Source organism: Plecotus auritus, assembly GCF_963455305.1.
Source record: "Plecotus auritus genome assembly, chromosome: 10".
Classification (NCBI taxonomy): Eukaryota; Metazoa; Chordata; class Mammalia; order Chiroptera; family Vespertilionidae; genus Plecotus; species Plecotus auritus.
The window spans coordinates 7,317,358-7,335,846 of NC_137785.1; the positions used below are offsets into that span (position 1 = coordinate 7,317,358).

General features: G+C 46.9%; 1 protein-coding gene across 2 annotated transcripts; it reads right to left on the minus strand.

Annotated features, from left to right (window-relative positions):
* Window positions 1-626: 626 nt before the first annotated feature.
* Window positions 627-17,217, minus strand: LOC308235117 (uncharacterized protein). Of its 2 annotated transcripts, none has more exons than XM_080643789.1 (3): window positions 17,095-17,217; window positions 8,335-8,461; window positions 627-2,979 (listed from the first exon to the last, which is right to left on the minus strand). In XM_080643789.1, exons 2-3 carry the CDS (start codon window positions 8,366-8,368, stop codon window positions 983-985), a joined length of 2,031 nt encoding a protein of 676 aa, XP_080499915.1. In that variant the 5' UTR covers window positions 8,369-8,461; window positions 17,095-17,217; the 3' UTR covers window positions 627-982. The 2 variants fall into 2 exon arrangements, with proteins under 2 accessions (XP_080499915.1, XP_080499914.1); XM_080643788.1 differs by lacking the exon at window positions 17,095-17,217 and adding an exon at window positions 13,821-13,977.
* Window positions 17,218-18,489: the final 1,272 nt, after the last annotated feature.

Here is an 18,489-nt window from a genome sequence, read left to right on the forward strand (position 1 = left end):
GAAGTTTAAGTTTAAAAAATTTGGCTCTCGCCGAAACCGGTTTGGCTCAGTGGATAGAGCATCAGCCTGCGGACTGAAGGGTCCCGGGTTCGATTCCGGTCAAGGGCATGTACCTTGGTTGCGGGCACATCTCCAGTGGGAGGTGTGCAGGAGGCAGCTGATCGATGTTTCTCTCTCATCGATGTTTCTAACTCTCTATCCCTCTCCCTTCCTCTCTGTAAAAAATCAATAAAATATATTTAAAAAAAAAAATTGGCTCTCAAAAGAAATTTCAGTCCTGGCTGGTTTGGCTCAGTGGATATATATATATATATATTTTTTTTTTAAATATATTTTATTGATTTTTTCAGAGAGGAAGGGAGAGGGATAGAGAATTAGAAACGTCGATGAGAAAGAAACATCGATCAGCTGCCTCCTGCACACCCCCCACTGGGAATGTGCCCGCAACCAAGGTACATGCCCCTGACCGGAATCGAACCTGGGACCCTTCAGTCCGCAGGCCGACGCTCTATCCACTGAGCCAAACCAGTTAGGGCAAATATATATATATTTTTAAAAAAAGTTATTCGTTTCCTACACATCTCAGACCTTCCTCCCATGTAAACTCTTATGTGACAGGGAGGTTACACATTTGGCTAAAAGATGTCCCACAGCCCTAGCCAGTTTGGCTCAGTGGATAGAGCATAGGCCTGCGGACTGAGGGGTCCCAGGTTCAATTCTGGCCAAAGGCACAGGCCCAGGTTGTGGGCTCAATCCCCAATAGGGGGCGTGCAGGAGGCAGCCGATCAATGATTCTCTCTCATCATTGATGTTTCTATCTCTCTATCCCTCTCCCTTCCTCTGTGAAATCAATAAAGAAATATATTTTAAAAAAAAAAGATGTCCCACATTAACTCCACTCCTAAGTCCTTTCTCTAGTGTGAACTCTCTGATGATAACGAAGGCTATGGATCCTGGTAAAAGACTTCCACATCCACTGCACTCATGGCCTTTCTCCCGTGTGACGTCTCAGATGACCTACAAGGCCATTGCTGCTAGTAAAAGAGTTCCCACATTTATGGCACACATAAGGCCTTTCTCCAGTGTGAACTCTCTGATGATGTACCAGGCCACTTCTACTGGTAAAAAGCTTCCCACATTTACTGCACTCATAAGGCTTTTCTCCAGTGTGACATCTCTGATGATAATGGAGGCCAGTGCTACTTGTAAAAGATTTTCCACATTCATGACACACATAAGGCCTTACTCCACGGTGACCTCTCTGATGATAACGAAGGTATTCCTTTCTTGAAAAAGATTTCCCACATTCATTGCACTCATAAGGCTTTTCTCCAGTGTGAACTACCTGATGCCTATGAAGGCCTTGGATTTTGATAAAAAATTTCCCACATTCATTGCACTCGTAAGGCTTTTCTCCAGTGTGAAATCTCTGATGATATTGAAAGCCATTGCTGCTCTTAAAAGACTTTCCACATGCAAGGCACTCGTAAGGCCTTTCTTCAGTGTGAACTCTCTGGTGACTGCGGAGGCCACTGCTACAGCTAAAAGATTTCCCACACTCACTGCACTCATAAGGCCTTTCTCCAGTGTGAACTCTCTGATGACTGCGGAGGGCAGTGCTACAGCTAAAAGATTTCCCACACTCACTGCACGCATACGGCCTTTCTCCTGTGTGAAATCTCTGATGATAATGAAGGCCAGAGCGACTGAAAAAAGATTTCCCACACTCACTGCACTCATAAGGCCTTTCCCCAGTGTGAACTCTCTGGTGACTGCGGAGGCCACTGCTACCAGTAAAAGATTTCCCACACTCACTGCACTCGTAAGGCTTTTCTCCGGTGTGAACTCTCTGATGACTGCACAGGGCACTGCTACAGCTGAAAGATTTCCCACATTCACTGCACTCATACGGCCTTTCTCCTCTGTGAAATCTCTGATGATAATGAAGGCCAGAGCGACTGAAAAAAGACTTCCCACACTCACTGCACTCATAAGGCCTTTCTCCAGTGTGAACTCTCTGGTGACTGCGGAGGCCACTGCTACCAGTAAAAGATTTCCCACACTCACTGCACTCGTAAGGCTTTTCTCCGGTGTGAACTCTCTGATGACTGCACAGGGCACTGCTACAGCTGAAAGATTTCCCACATTCACTGCACTCATACGGCCTTTCTCCTCTGTGAAATCTCTGATGATAATGAAGGCCAGAGCGACTGAAAAAAGACTTCCCACACTCACTGCACTCATAAGGCCTTTCTCCAGTGTGAACTCTCTGATGATAAGGAAGGTAATAGACCCTTGAAAAGGACTTCCCACACTCACCACACTCACCACACTCATAACGTCTTTTTCCGGAGTGAACTCTCTGATGACAGTGAAAAGTAGAAATTCCGCTAAAACATTTTCCACATTCCTGGCACACTAAACGCTGTCTGCCGGTACAAACACTCTTGTCCTGAACAAAGGTGTGGGTGCTGCCAATGGCTTTATTATATTCTTTCCTGATGGAATCACTATTTCTGCTTTGAAAACTCAGCCCGGACATCAAGATTTCATCTGATCTATCCCTGGTGTGAGTAGCCCGTTGCTGTAGATGTCCTGACCCGGTAAACAGGTCTTGTCCAAATTCCCCACAGGTAAAAGGTTTCCGTGACACACTGAAATCACAGCCCCTCGCAAGTGAGATCCCGTCCACATCTCTAATGAAAGGCTTCTCTCTCAGATGCTGCTCCTGGGGCTGGTCAAATTTTGCACTGAAATAAAATCTTTTTGCACATGCCCCACACCTCAACAGTATCTGGCTGGGTTGGGTTTCCTTCCGTTCAACCAGCTGGAAAATCTTTCTCAAGACTGGCCCACAACTCCCACAGGGGTGGCTCTTCTGGGAAGACAAGGCTAACCTGGGATTCCTTGCCTGTGACACTCTTACAGAAACCTTCTGCTCAGGGGGAGCCTCCACATCCTCTGCCCCACAGCAGCAACCTGAAGAAAAGAAACGCTGGTGAAGGACATGTTGACCTTACAGGGAAGGGGTAATCTCACCACAAATATCCATCTGCCAATAGCTAGGCATGATTTTATGGGATGATTTTCTTTAAAATATTTTTATTGATTTCAGAGAGGAAGGGAGAGGGAGAGGGAGATAGAAACATCAATGATGAGAGAGAATCATAGACTGGCTGCCTCTTGCACGCCCTCTACCGGGGATCAAGCTTGCAACCCAGGTATGTGCCCTTGACCGGAATCAAACCTGGAACCCTTCAGTCCATAGGCCAACGCTCTATTCACTGAGCCAAACCGGCTAGGGCTATGGGATGATTTTCAAGACAAGTGAGTTAGACTCTAAGAAATGGCTGACTGCTACACATTACTTGGCCCCAAAGGTCAGTAAATGGTACAAACCAAACCAAGAAAAGGACACAGCATAGAATGAGACGCAGAAAAGAGAGGCAGGGGCCATTAGTTGTTCCTCCATAAATGGCTTTCTCTAAGGCCAATTTGGCTGGTGATGGGAGTCTGTGTAGAATAACCTGAATGTGCTCCAACCCATAAAAACCAGTTGTATTAGAGCACATGATGTTCAAGGTCAACATTGTGACACAGGCACACTCCAAGGCTCTGCAGGCATGGATCAATGTTGCAGTCCAGTGAAGAAAAACCTGTAAGGGAAATGTTTGAGGTGCAAAGTTTAAAAAGGTGAAGATTCCCCAGGGGCTGGGAATCTGAATAGAAATGATAACTATTAGAATTGAGTAGTTGGCAAAGTGTCAATAAGGAAGAACAAGTAGAATGGAGTGGAACTGGCAATGGTAACAAAAACGGAACAACAAAATGAGTTCCTAGTTACCACCTTAACAAAGCTCTGGCATCAATCTCTCTCCAACAGCACTTGATCCCGGCAAGGCCGCCTCGGGGTCCACCCTGGCCTGGATGGAGTCATGTATCTCCTGTGATGCACAAATGATTCTTTCCCTGAAATCCCAGTTGAGCCATTACCTGGGATAGAGGTGACAGAAATCCTAAAAGAAAAACGGAAGAGCTGGATGGCCAGCACCGTGGTATAACAACAGAGCACAAGAGAGACCACAGGAAAAGATCTAGGTGAGTGACATCAGCAAGATGGCAGAACAGGGGGTACACGTATTCTTCCAGACCAAGTAGACAGCTAGCTATCCACGAACAGCCACCTCAATAACACAAGAGAGGGGAGTAAGTCCAATTAAGACACATGGCAGGAGAGCAAAAAACAAAGAACTGCGTAGAAAGAACGAGAAACATGGGGTATCAAACGTATTGAAAGATGGCTAGGACCAAAAACAGCAGTCAGAGTTCCTGTTGTCAGCCACCGCGCTTGCGCTCACATTGACCCTAGTGGCCTGTTCCGTAATAAATGCTGGAAATGTTTGCTTTCAGAAACCACAGAAGCCCCGTAACTACATCTGTGAACGCCCCACAGTGTACACCTTAAAGGACCCTATAGGGTTTGTCAGCATGAATTCCAAAAAAAAGTCCCCTTGGCCATGAAGTACCTCTAGAAAGAAAAAAAAAAAATTAGTATGTCCTTGGCTCCAGAACCCTCAATTGTCATTGAAAAAAATTGCTGCCAGAGCCACTGTGGACCCATACATTTTTTTTACCTCAGCTCATGGAGCATCCTGGAGACTAGGCTGCTGGGATTTGTCTCAAGCCCAATACACAGCACCATACCCAGCCAACACCCTTGATTCCTCATGGAGATTAATCTATTTCTTTATCCAAATTGGTCTATAACATTGAAACTAAGAAAGTGCTTCATCAAATGCGTAGAAATCAACCTAGGACTAAAAGAAATACTACAAAGGAAGACAACATAATAATTGATACCAACTAATTTATACCAACAAATGATCTACAGTCCCAGTGATCCCACTTCTAGAAATATATCCCAGGAAACTAGAAACACCAATCAGAAAGGATATATGCACCCCTATGTTCATAGCAGCATAATTTACCCTAGCTAAGATTTGGAAACAGCCTAAGTGCCCATCAGCAAATGAGTGGATTAAAAAACTGTGGTACAGCTACACAGTGGCATACTACGCCGCTATAAAAACGAAGGAACTCTTACCATTTGCAACAGCATGGATGGACCTGGAGAGCATTGTGCTAAGTGAAATAAGCCAGCTGGAAAAAGATAAATATCACATGATCTCACTCATTTATGGAATATAATGAACAATATAAACTGATGAACAAAAACAGATCCAGAGACAGAGAAACATCGATCAGACCGTTAAACCTTAGAGGGAAGGTGGGGGAGGGTGGGAGTAAGGGGGAGAGATCACCCAAAGGACTTGTATGCATGCACATAAGCCTAACCAATGGACACAGACAACAGGGGGGGTGAGGGCATGAGTGGGGGGGATGGGGGGGTAATGGGGAGATAAGGACACATAAGTAATACCTTTATCAATAAAGAAATTAAAAAACAAAAACAAATGATCTATAGCAAGCATGTCAAAATTGCAGCCCACAGCGAATATTTTTGCGGCCCAGCCGATATAACAGTATGTAAGAAATGTCTTAATAAAAATTTCGTAACTTAAATTTTATAATATCCTGTTATACATAATTATTAATAACAAACTACAACGTTCACTAATGACGGATTACTATAATTGTGTTGCATTCATTTCCCTTACGCACCTTCTGTGCAGGCGCACCATTTCTCTCCACTAATACTAGCAGCGAATATTTTAGTAGCTGACTGCCACGTCATTCGTCTTGTATTGACTTGTTTGGTGTGTGCAATAGGAAATATTTCGCTTTCGGAGAACAAGAAAAATAGGTGTATTTGTGTGACGCTTATTAATTTGTGCAGTTATTCAGTGTCTGGTAAGGTAATGTTCAAGAAAAAAATATTAATTTTTATTAAAATGTTCTATTATTTTATGTTAACGATGACTCATTTATTTCAGCCCTTTGTATTCCGCATGTCTCTATCGAAATAAACCTACGTTTCTATGAAAATTAAAGCTTTTGTTTTTTTTGTGGTCCACATAAACTTAAACCTTGTTTATTTGACCCGTGTTAGCCTTTGAGTTTAACATGTTTGAACTGCAGACAGCCTGACAGAGAATCCAAAATATTTACTTTTAAAAACATCCATGAGCTACAATAGAACACAAAGGTGAAACCAATACAGGAACAAAAGGACAGTATCACATAGACAGAAATCATTAAAAAAAAAAAAAAAAAAAAAAAAAGGGAAACAGAAATGTTGCAGCTGACCAATTACAACTAATGAAATGGAAAAATGCAATGAAGAGTATTAAAACAGACATGAAAGAATGTGTGATGTCAAAGACATGAAATTTAAAATCATCCCTGTATCTCTGGCCAGTCTGGCTCAGTGAATCCCTAGAGCATCAGCCGGTGGACCAAAGGGTCCTGGGTTCGATTCTGGACAAGGGCACGTACCTTGATTGCAGGCTCCTCCCCAGGCCCTGGTCAGGGCTCGTGCAGGAGGCAACCAATGATGTGTTTCTCTCACGTCCATGTTTCTCTCTGTCTTTCCCGCTCTCTACCACTCTCTCTGAAAAATAATGGAGCCCTAACCGGTTTGGCTCAATGGATAGAGCGTCGGCCTGCGGACTGAAGGGTCCCAGGTTCAATTCCAGTCAAAGGCATGTACCTTGGTTGCGGGCACATCCCCAGTAGGGGGTGTGCAGGAGGGAGCTGATCGATGTTTCTCTCATCATTGATGTTTCTAACTCCCTATCCCTCTCCCTTCCTCTCTGTAAAAAATCAATAAAATATATTCAAAAAAAGAGGAAAGATGCCAAAACCGGTTTGGCTCAGTGGATAGAGTGTCAGCCTGCGGACTGAAGGGTCCCAGGTTCGATTCCGGTCAAGGGCACGTAACTTGGTTGCGGGCACATCCCCAGTGGGAGGTGTGCAGGAGGCAGCTGATTGATGTTTCTTTCTCATCGATGTTTCTAGCTCTCTATCCCTCTCTCTTCCTCTCTGTAAAATATCAATATAATATATTATTAAAAAAAAAGTGTTAAAAAAAGAGGAAAGATTTATCATTTTATTTTTTATCCAATCCCAGAGGTTTCCCTGCTTTGCTTTCTCCTTCCTCCCTAACCTATCAGCAATGAATTTCCTGTAACCCTCCTAAGTGGCCTCTTTTCATTATAATGTATCAATTAAAATGCAAAACTACAATTCTCTGGTGCATTACCTCAATGCCTTAAGATTTTGCTTCCTGCCAAAACCGGTTTGGCTCAATGGATAGAGCGTCAGCCTGTGGACTGAAGGGTCCCGGGTTCGATTCCGGTCAAGGGCATGTAACTTGGTTGCGGGCACATCCCCAGTGGGAGGTGTGCAGGAGGCAGCTGATCGATGTTTCTAGCTCTCTATCCCTCTCCCTTCCTCTCTGTAAAATATCAATAAAAAAAATAATAAAAAAAAGATTTTGCTTCCTGCCAATTGGGGACAGTTTGGCTCATATAAACTCACAAAAAATTCTTTGCAGGTCTGAATATTTCTTAAGTTGACAGTGGTAAATAATATCTAAGCCTGTTGGAAAAATGGCCACACTAACTAAAGTCAACTTTTTGAAAAAAAAAAAAAAAAAGATTTTTTAATTGATTTTTACAGAGAGAGGAAGTGAGGAGGAGAGATAGATAGAAGCATCAATGAGAAGGGAAACACCTACAGGCTCCCTCATGCATGGCCCCTAATGTTGCCAAAAACACTGAATTTGCTTAAAAAACAAACAAACACACAAACCCCCGAAATATCTACAAAGCATAATTAAGCACCTGCAAAATGGTGTGATATGTAATAAAGAATTAACATGTAAAATATAGAAGGTATTCAAAAGACACATTAGCCGGGGGGAGGTCAATGGGGGAAAAAAAAAAAAAAAGGAGATATATGTACTACTATTTGTAATACTTCAAACAATTAAAAAAAAAAAAAGACACATTAGCCAAAAAATCTGGACTAAAAATAAAAAAACGAGCTAAGGATGTAGTGACAATATTCCAAAAATTATGCACAAATGACTAACAGGAATATAGAAAATGCTTTTTCTCCCTAATCAAGGTGGACTCCATTGGCCTCCCTTTCACCCTACCAACCACATATTCTTCCCTGTGAGTTCAGGGCAGCAGGTATTGGGGCTGCACGGACAGAAGCTGGCAGTGCAAGCAAAGGACAGCAACTGCCCAGAAAACTGGAAAACATGCAGTGCCCACGGTCCACATGGGAGGACAGAGCACACCCTGGGAGATGGGGCCTGGGAAATGCAAAGCCAAGTCCAGGTCACTGGTGAGAGGAGGGTCTTACCCAGCGAGGATACAAGTTCAAAGTTCTCCAGCATCACATTCAGGTACAGCTGTCTCTGACCCTCATCAAGGAGGCTCCATTCCTTCTTGGAGAAGTACAGGGCAATGTCCTCCAAGGTCACGCCTACCTGTCAGAATGGAGACAACTGAAACTGTGGTAGGCGTTTAGACAGACACAAGGCAGACCAAAGACAATGGGCCAACCAGGGGAGAAATGGGGGGACCCTGAGACGGGTGTCTCATCACCCCAGCTGCCCTGAAGCTGGCAATGGATAAACCTATGGAGAATGTACCTTTACATCTTGCCCAGTGGGAGTTAGGACACCTATTACTAATATAAAGAACTAGTGGCCCGGTGCACGAAATTCGTGCATATTAAAAGGGGATTAGTTAGAGGAAATAATTTAATATTGCTATTTGCCCTTTCTCTATAATACAAGTGTCAGAGATGAAAGAAAATTAGTAAAATGTATATGAAAACCTTCCTCCTGTCAGAGTCTGGGGCGCACCACAGGACCCAGAGTCAAGTCCCTGCCCACCCACATGCTCCTCAAAATCGCGTGAGACCCAGACCTGGCCGCCCCTCACCCCCATTGGGCTAGATCCAGACCTGGCCAGTCCCACCCTTGTCAAGCCTCGCCGGGCAGGGGGCGTAGCCTCAGGTCCCCTAGCCTGGAGCCAGGACGGGGGGCGTGGCCCGAGGTCCCCCATCCCAGACCAGGGCGAGGGGCGTGCCTTGAGGTCCCCCGTCAAGCCCCGCTGGGTGGGGGGCATGGCCTGAGGTCCCCCATCAAGCCCTGCCAGGTGGGGGGGAGGGGGCGCGCAGCCTCAGGTCCCCTGTCAAGCCCCGCTGGGTGGGGGGCATGGCCTAGGTCCCCCAGCCTGGAACTGAGGCGGGGAGAGCAGCCTGAGGTCCCCTAACCCAGCACCAGGATGGGAAGTGCACCTTGAGGTCCCCTGTCAAGCCCTGCCAGGTGGGGGGCGCGGACTGAGGTCCCCTGTCAAACCCCACGAGGGCAGGCATAGCCTCAAGTCCCTGCTGATTGCTTGTTAAGGCTCCTTATGGGAACTTGGCCTCAGCTGTGGGTGCAGCCATCTTTGTGACAGAGTGATGGTCAATTAGCATATTCCCTCTTTATTAGATAGTATTATTTTATTCACTTTGGGAAGTCACAGACGGGGACCTTTTTACGTTGGGACCCACTGTCTGGGAAAAGGATGCCGGAATGTTTTCTCTAAACGTTGCAGCAGTGGCTTCCTGGGGTGCAGGTGTGGCTTTTACTGGGTGTTCTAGTTACTGTCTTTCAGTATCTATAACAGGGGTGGGCAAACTTTTTGACTCGAGGGCCACAATGGGTTCTTAAACTGGACCGGAGGGCCGGAACAAAAGCATGGATGGAGTGTTTGTGTGAACTAATATAAATTCAAAGTAAACATCATTACATAAAAGGGTATGGTCTTTTTTTCTTTTATTTCAATAGTTTTATTCATTTCAAACTGTGCTCTGATACTGTGCTCTCCAGGGGCGTGTCTCCCTACATCACCACGATAACGTGTCTACGCATTCCCAGGGTGATGTCGGGGGACGTGTCCACGGGCATTACAAGGAGCCTCTGGAAGATGGAGAGGTTGTTCCTTCTAATGAATGGGCGGATATAAATCGGCCCACTCAGAAGAAGGAGCTGCGGCCGTGTTTCCCGACGTTGCCATGTTAACACTGCTGCTGGTGAAGGAGCGGAGGGGAGAGCAAGAGAACCCTCCGCTCTTTCGGCTCCGCGGGCCGGATAGAACAGCCGAACGGGCCGGATCCGGCCCACGGGCCGTAGTTTGCCCACGGCTGGTCTATAACTACAACATGAATTATTTGTGTAACGCCGCCCTCCCTTACAGTGATGGGCATACGAAGCTGCTGGCTAGCTGGTTTCTCTTCCATGGGATAACTGTTCACTCAGGTAACCCTGCCAGCAGCACCAGGGGGCCTGTTCGTTAGGACCACTGACTGCCTCGAGGCCTCAGAAACATCGCAGGGTCTGAGACCTTCTCAAGGCCACGGCGCCGGCCTGTTAATGACGATCTCCCCCTGGGAGCCCCGCTGCATATGCCGGTTATGCCGGTAACGGTAACGGTAATGGTAGGCTCCCTTCATGGAGAAGTGACCCAGCGGGCGGGCTTGTGGCATGGGAAAAGCCGCAAATGCCACCTCCAGGGCTATACAGGGGATAAATCAGAACTGAGTTCTAGCCCTAGCTGGTGTGGCACAGTGGATAGAGCATTGGCCTGAGGACTCAAGGGTCCCAGGTTCAATTCCAGTCAAGGGCATGTACCTTGGTTACGGGCACATACCCAGTAGGGAGTGTGCAGGAGGCAGCTGATCGATGTTTCTTTTCTTTTTTTTAAAAAATATATTTCTTTTTTTTTAAATATATTTTATTGATATTTTACAGAGAGGAAGGGAGAGGGATAGAGAGCTAGAAACATCGATGAGAGAGAAACATCGATCAGCTGCCTCCTGCACACCCCCCATTGGGGATGTGCCCGCAACCAAGGTACATACCCTTGACCGGAATCGAACCCGGGACCCTTCAGTCCGCAGGCTGACGCTCTATCCACTGAGTCAAACCGGTTTTGGCTAAATATATTTCTTTATTGATTTCAGAGAGGAAGGGAGAGGGATAGAGAGATAGAAACATCAATGATGGGAGAGAATCATTGATAGGCTGCCTCCTGCACGCCCCCTATTGGGGATCGAGCCCATAACTCAGGCATGTGCCCTTGGCCAGAATCGAACCTGGGACCCTTCAGTCCGCAGGCCGACACTATATCCACTGAGCCAAACCGGCTAGGGCTGATCGATGTTTCTAACTCTCGATCCCTCTCCCTTCCTCTCTGTAAAAAAATCAATAAAATATATTAAAAAAAAAAAAAAGAACTGAGTTCTGGAGAATTGGGCACAGCAATAGATTATTTGCTGTCGCGGTATAACCACGGTTGCGAGGAATTTAAAGGAATGTGTTTTAACCTTTCTGACAATTCTCAATTGAAAGAAAACAACATTCGCCGAAACCGGTTTGGCTCGGTGGATAGAGCGTCGGCCTGCGGACTGAAGGGTCCCGGGTTCGATTCCGGTCAAGGGCATGTACCTTGGTAGCGGGCACATCCTCAGTGGGGGGTGTGCAGGAGGCAGCTGATCGATGTTTCTCTCTCATCGATGTTTCTAGCTCTCTATCCCTCTCCTTTCCTCTCTGTGAAATATCAATAAAATATTAAAAAAAAAAAAAAAAAGAAAATGAAAGAAAACAACATTCACCAAATTAGGGAAACCATCTCTAAGGTAAAACATCGAGAAGGGTGTTTTGGCTTTAACTTCCTGGCTACGCAGTCTGTCTGGGTCGGGGGAATTCTTTTTTTTTTTTTTTTTTTAAATATATTTTATTGATATTTCACAGAGAGGAAGGGAGAGGGATAGAGAGCTAGAAACATCGATGAGAGAGAAACATCGATCAGCTGCCTCCTGCACACCTCCCACTGGGGATGCGCCCGCAACCAAGGCACATGCCCCCGACCGGAATCGAACCCGGGACCCTCCAGTCCGCAGGCCGACGCTCTATCCACTGAGCCAAACCGGTTTCGGCCGGGGGAATTCTTTTTAATTTTCCTCCTGTTTTATTTTTTTTGTAGTCTGATTGCTTGCTGCTGTATTCGGTGTCTTCCTCTTTTTAAATCCTGCATTCCCTGTATCCCATCCCCATGAATTGCTTTTAAGGCAGAAGCAAAGGCAACCCAGCAGGGTGAGATTTTTTTTATATATATATATTTCATTGATTTTTTACAGAGAGGAAGGGAGAGGGACAGAGAGTCAGAAACATCAATGAGAGAGAAACATCGATCAGCTGCCTCCTGCACATCTCCCACTGGGGATGTGCTCGCAACCAAGGTACATGCCCTTGACTGGAATCGAACCTGGGACCCCCCAGTCCGCAGGCCGATGCTCTATCCACTGAGCCAAACTGGCCAGGGAAGGGTGAGGTTTTTTTCATCTACAACTATTCTCACAGATATGAGATGACAGAAATAGCAGTGGGGAAATGAAGGGGGCAGAAATAGAATATTGAGGGCTAGCTATCAGTTATAAGAAATATTAGTAAGAAATATTAAGCATGCTCTGTTAACCGTGATTGTTTTGTTCTCATTAATCAAAGCACAGTCTACCCTGGCTGGGAGCTGTACCAGAGTCCTGGGAGCTCACCAGGAAATGCAGCCCATCCTCCTCACCAAGGGGCTACCTATTATCCCGGAAACATAAACCACTTTGTTGTAGAAATGAAACAATGACCTTCTGATGGCCCCTTTCTTTTGCAAAGACCCGGTCCACATTGCCTGAACTCTGTAACCATTACACCCATTCTTATTCCTTTTGCCTACTTCCCCCCCCCCCCCCCCCGAAATCTTTGTCCTTGTACCCTACGTGAGCAGCTGGCTAGTGGGGAGAGGCAGAGCAGGTTTGGGGTATGGCCTGCTGCCCTCCCATATTGTCGGCATGATAGGAATAAACGCTCGTGTATGATTCAACCCTGTCTCTGTTGAATTGGCTCAAGTAGTGACAGGCAGCCCGGACCCATTGGTTGTCCAGTTTCAAAACCAGAACAGTCATTCTGAGAACCCACCATCCTACTCCTCACACATCTTCCCCTGCTCAGCCTCCCCCAGGGCTCCCCATGAGAGTATGGACACCAGGCCCAAATGCTAATGCTGCTGCTCTCTCATCACAGTCCCATTAGTCACTGTGACTGCCCTCAGCTACAGCAACTGAGTGGGGCGAGAAGGGAAAGAGGTGAGGGGGCGGGGGGAGACAGCATACAAGTGCCATTTAAACTCTGGGCCATGCCTTCCTGCCAAGCAATACCACTGCAGTCTCCTAGATCATGCCTCCAAGACAAAGCCAAGCCTGGGTTTATGCTTCACCTTTAAGTCCCCACACCAGGTCCCGGGGACCATCAGCTCACACTTCCTCCAGATGTGCACACCACTGGGTAATCTTTAACCCCTTCCCATCTTCAGACCCAGGTTCACTCCCTCAGCTCTGCCCCCCTCCTGCTCCAATGCCACTGGGTCTCGCTGGATTCACCCATGAACTTGGCACATGGCATGTAGAGAGCTTGTCTTCCAGCCGGGTCCAGGACCACCCCAGGCCTCTGATGGACCCCACAGCCGGGAAAGCCCCAATGAGTCTGTGACGTCCTCCCTGCAGCCTCTGATCTGTCCGCCAATCCTCACAGCCCACACCCTCAGGGGAACCTCAGATGCAAGTCACCCCTGTCCTCTCTGCCCTGCACTGGCTGTGTCCTCAGAAGCCACAACACTCCTCTCCCCTCCGCCTTCCTCACGGTCCTCCATGCAGACTGAGCTGCAGGACGTGACAGGCGCCCGCACCCGGGCGGTTCTGTTCGGTGTGAGGAGGTGGTGAGGACCCGGGGGACGCGCACTCACCTCAGCCCCGCGCCTCTGGACCGGCGCGGCCATCGGACTTTGTGTGCGGAGCCCGGGGGGAGCGGCTGGAGCAGAGGCCGTGGCGGGAGGGGCGGTCCCTTTCCCTGCCGTGGAGCGGGTCACCCGGGTGGGGACACCGCGTTTCACACCCGCGTGTGTGCTGTGCGCACCACGACTCTCGCGCCTTCTCCCTCGGGGCATCTCCACCGGGACCCAGCGATTTGGAGCCTGGGCCTGGCAGCTAAGCGGGCACCGCGTGGAGACAAAATGCCCGCCGTGCGGAGGGCGCTGGGAGGCCCGCCCCTGCGCGCTGAGCTTCGCTGGAGACGCCTTTTCTGACCCTTCATTGGCTATGCTGGCCGCATTCCAAACACCGGGCTCTGGCCCTGGCTGGTTTGGCCCAGTGGATAGAGCGTCAGCCTGCAGACTGAAGGGCCCCGGGGTCCATTCTGGTCAAGGGCACATGCAAGGGTTGTGGGCTTGATCCCCATTAGGGGGCGTGCAGGAGGCAGCCGGTCAATGATTCTCTCTTCATCACTGATGTGTGTTTTTTTGTTTTTGTTTTTAATATTTCATTGATTTTTTACAGAGAGGAAGGGAGGAGAGGGATTGAGAGTTAGAAACATCGATGAGATGGAAACATCAATTCAATTGAATCCTGCACACTTCCTGTTGGGATGTGCCTGCAACCAAGGTACATGCCCTTGACCGGAATCGAACCTGGGACCCTTCAGTCCGCAGGCCGACGCTCTATCCACTGAGCCAAACCGGTTAGGGCTCATCACTGATGTTTCCATCTTTCTCTCCCTCTCTCTTACTCTCTGAATCAATAAAAATATTTTTTAGCCCTGACAGGTTTGGCTCAGTGGATAGAGCGTCGGCCTGCGGACTGAAGGGTCCCTGGTTCAATTCCGGTCAAGGGCATGTACCTTGGTTGCGGGCACATTCCCAGTGGGGGGTGTGCAGGAGGCAGCTGATTGATCTTTCTCTCTCATCGATGTTTCTAACTCTCTCTCCCTCTCCCTTCCTCTGTGTAAAAAATCAATAAAAAATATATTAAAATATATATTTTAAAAGAACAACAACAAATACTGTCTACTGTCTTCTGGGTGACCCTCCAGGGAAAAGGCCCAGATCTGGCTGAGGCAAGTTGTCAACTTTTCCTGATGAAGTGACTGCAGTTTCTGGTGATGAAAACACATTATCTATGACTCCAATACAGCCAGTCATAATAACGAGATATGCCTGCATTACCGCCTGGAAAATTTTATCACATAAATGACCTGCTTGCACCATCATATATGTATGTGGACAATATAAAACAGGAATATAGGACAAGCTTTGGAAATAAAAAAGAACTAAGATGCATCATATAAACTTTAAATGGAAGTCTATTGTTAACTTATAGTAATTTGAACACCAATTAAGATAAATTTTTGAAAAAGTGGGAGAATTCTGACAAATTATTGTTCATGTGAAAATGCTGCTGTAATTATAATCTATAATAATAAAAGTGTAATATGCTAATTAGACCAGAAATCCTTCCGGACGACCTTCTGAACTTTGAACTTAGCCAGGGCTGCGAGGGAAGCCCGGGTCCCAGGTGCCTGCTGGTGGCCAGAGGCAAGCCCGGGTCCTGGGTGCCAGAGGGAAGCCAGTGCCTGCAGCTGAAGGAAGGAAGGTCTACTCTTTTTAAAAATATGTATATATTTTATTGATTTTTCACAGAGAGAAAGGGAGAGGGACAGAGAGCTAGAAACATCAATGAGAGAGAAACATTGATCAGCTGCTTCCTGCACACTCCCTACTGGGGACGTGCCCGCAACCAAGGCACATGCCCCTGACCAGAATTGAACCTGGAACCCTTCAGTCCGCAGGCTGACGCTCTATCCACTGAGCTAAACCAGTTTTGGCAGGAAGGTCTACTCTTGCATGAATTTCATGCATCTGGCCTCTATTAGTGAAATAGGCAGGGAAGGATGGGTGGGTGGGAGGTAATCAACCAAAGACTTTATATGCATACTAGAGGCCTGATGCATGAAATTCGTGCACTTAGGGGGGGATCCCTCAGCCTGGATTGTGAGAGGGCACAGGCCAGGCTGAGGGACCCCACCAGTGCACTATCGGGGCCAGGGAGGAACACGGGAGATTGACCAGCTGGGGAGGGACTGTGGGAGGACTCCAGGGCAGGCCTGGCCCATCTCGCTCAGTCCTGATAGGCTGGACCGCAGCAGCAACCTAATCTACCGGTTGGGGCATCTGTCCCCTGGTGGTCAGTGCACGTCATAGTGAGCAGTTGAGCAGCCTTAGCATATCATTAGCATATTACACTTTGATTGGTTGAAAGGACGACCGGACACTTAGCATATTAGGCTTTTATTATATAGGATATGCATAACTATGGATGCAGGCAGTGTGGTGGTGAGGGCCTGGGTTGAGAAGGGGAAGGGGCTGCAGGGGGTCTATGGATATGTAATACTTTCAACACTAAAGATTTTTTAAAAAATTTAAAAAGTTATCCTTTACAGATAGATGTAAGATGTCAGGTGAGATGATGTTTCCGACATTCTAAATATGATGTTACTGGAAAGGGGAACTGGCCCTTGGCTGGTCGGCCTAGGGCCAGCCAGGAGTGTGTGGGGTTTTTTTTGTTTTTAAATATATTTTATTGATATTTTACAGAGAGGAAGGGAGAGGGACAGAGAGTTAGAAACATCGATGAGAGAGAAACATCGATCAGCTGCCTCCTGCACACCTCCCACCGGGGATGTGCCCGCAACCAAGGTACATGCCCTTGACCGGAATCGAACCCGGGACCCCTCAGTCCGCAGGCCGACGCTCTATCCACTGAGCCAAACCAGTTTTGGCAGTGTGTGGGTTCTTGATTTCTGTGCAGGAAAAGTTTCACAACACGAGTCCAGGTGACTGAGGGAACATTTGTGAAAGCTGGGGACAGTAAAACAAAAAAGGGCTTCGTTTAGAAGGAGCCACAGGTGTGACTAGGTTGGGTGGCACTGGCTCTCTGGGGAGTCAGAGAACAGGAGGCCTCGAGCTGCCCATTGCTTCCCGGGTTGCAACTCTGGTGGAGCCCCTTAGATTTTAGGAGATGCATGCCTGTGGGGGTACAGTCAGGGAAGAAGAGGGAAAAGGGAATGGCAGGCACGGCTCTCTCTCGAGGGAGAGCACGCTGGGTCCTTGTCTGGAGCTTTACCTCTTTCCCACAGGCAGGAATCTTAGGGGAGGTCTCAAGGGAGGGTTCTAGCAGAATATTCACCAGTTTCTAGGAGCTGCTCCAGCAGTTAGTTGTCTCTACCAAACGGTGTGTCAGGACAGGAGTCCTTTCGTCACTGCAGCTGGTCCTGGTGTCGCTCACCAGGTTCTGCTGATTTTCTGGGTCTGGAACTGAAACCCAACGGAGGCACAGACATTACTAAGGAGGTGACTTTCTAAATTTTCTGTAAATTGCTCTGTCACTCTATTCAGCTATCTGTTCACGTTCCCCATCCCACGTGTCCTGGCTTACTGGCCTATCTCCATATGATTACAAACCTATTCATAATTTACATTTAGAGTAAGTGAAGTGTATATGCATAATGAAAGCTGACCTGTGTACAGCTCAGAAACTTTTAAAAATCACATGAAATATGGTAAGAAACAAGTAATTATGGGTATGCGTATGTGCAATGAATATTAAAAATTTAGCCCAGCCGGCGTGGCTCAGTGGTTGAGTGTCGACCTATGAACCAGGAGATCGCAGTTCAATTCCCAGTCAGGGCACATGCCTGGGCTGCAGGCTCAATCCCCAGTGTGGGGCATGCAGGAGGTAGCCAACCCATGATTCTCTCTCATCACTGATGTTTCTATCTCTCTCTCCTTCTCTCTTCCTCTCTTAATCAATAATTTAAAAAATGTATTTAGTTTTTTTTTTAATTTCATAATAATTGTATAAGACGTTTATTTAAAAATTCAGAGCAAACATCAGTGAAATAGGACCAAAATTTGGAAAACATTAAAACTAAGTGACATAAGAGAAGAGTGGAAAAGAATCTAAAAACTTACCATGAATTATAGTAATCACTTCTAAATGAAAATAACCTCTGGCACCCTGAAATTGGCAGAGTGATCACAGGAGGGCGTCTAACACTTTCGGCAAGCTTCTGGCATGGGACAACTGTATAGCATTTTCCAGTCCATGAAACATCTTCCTGATGAAATCAAATCTCTTTCTCACCTCCTTTATTTTTTTATTTTTTAAAATATATTTTATTGATTTTTTACAGAGAGGAAAGGAGAGGGATAGAGAGTTAGAAACATCGATGAGAGAGAAACATCGATCAGCTGCCTCCTGCACACCTCCCACTGGGGATGTGCCCGCAACCAAGGTACATACCTTTGACCAGAATCGAACCTGGGACCCTTGAGTCTGCAGGCCGACACTCTTATCCACCGAGCCAAATCGGTTAGGGCCTCACCTCCTTTAAACGTGGGCTATTAACATTCTAAGGATCCACATGCTAGTCATTCCTGAGTGCTGCTCATTTTTAAAATATATTTTTATTGATTTCAGAGAGGAAGGGAGAGGGAGAGAGACATAGGAACATCAATGATTAGAGAGAATCATTGATTGGCTGCCTCCTGCACACCCCCTACTGGGGATTGAGCCCACAAC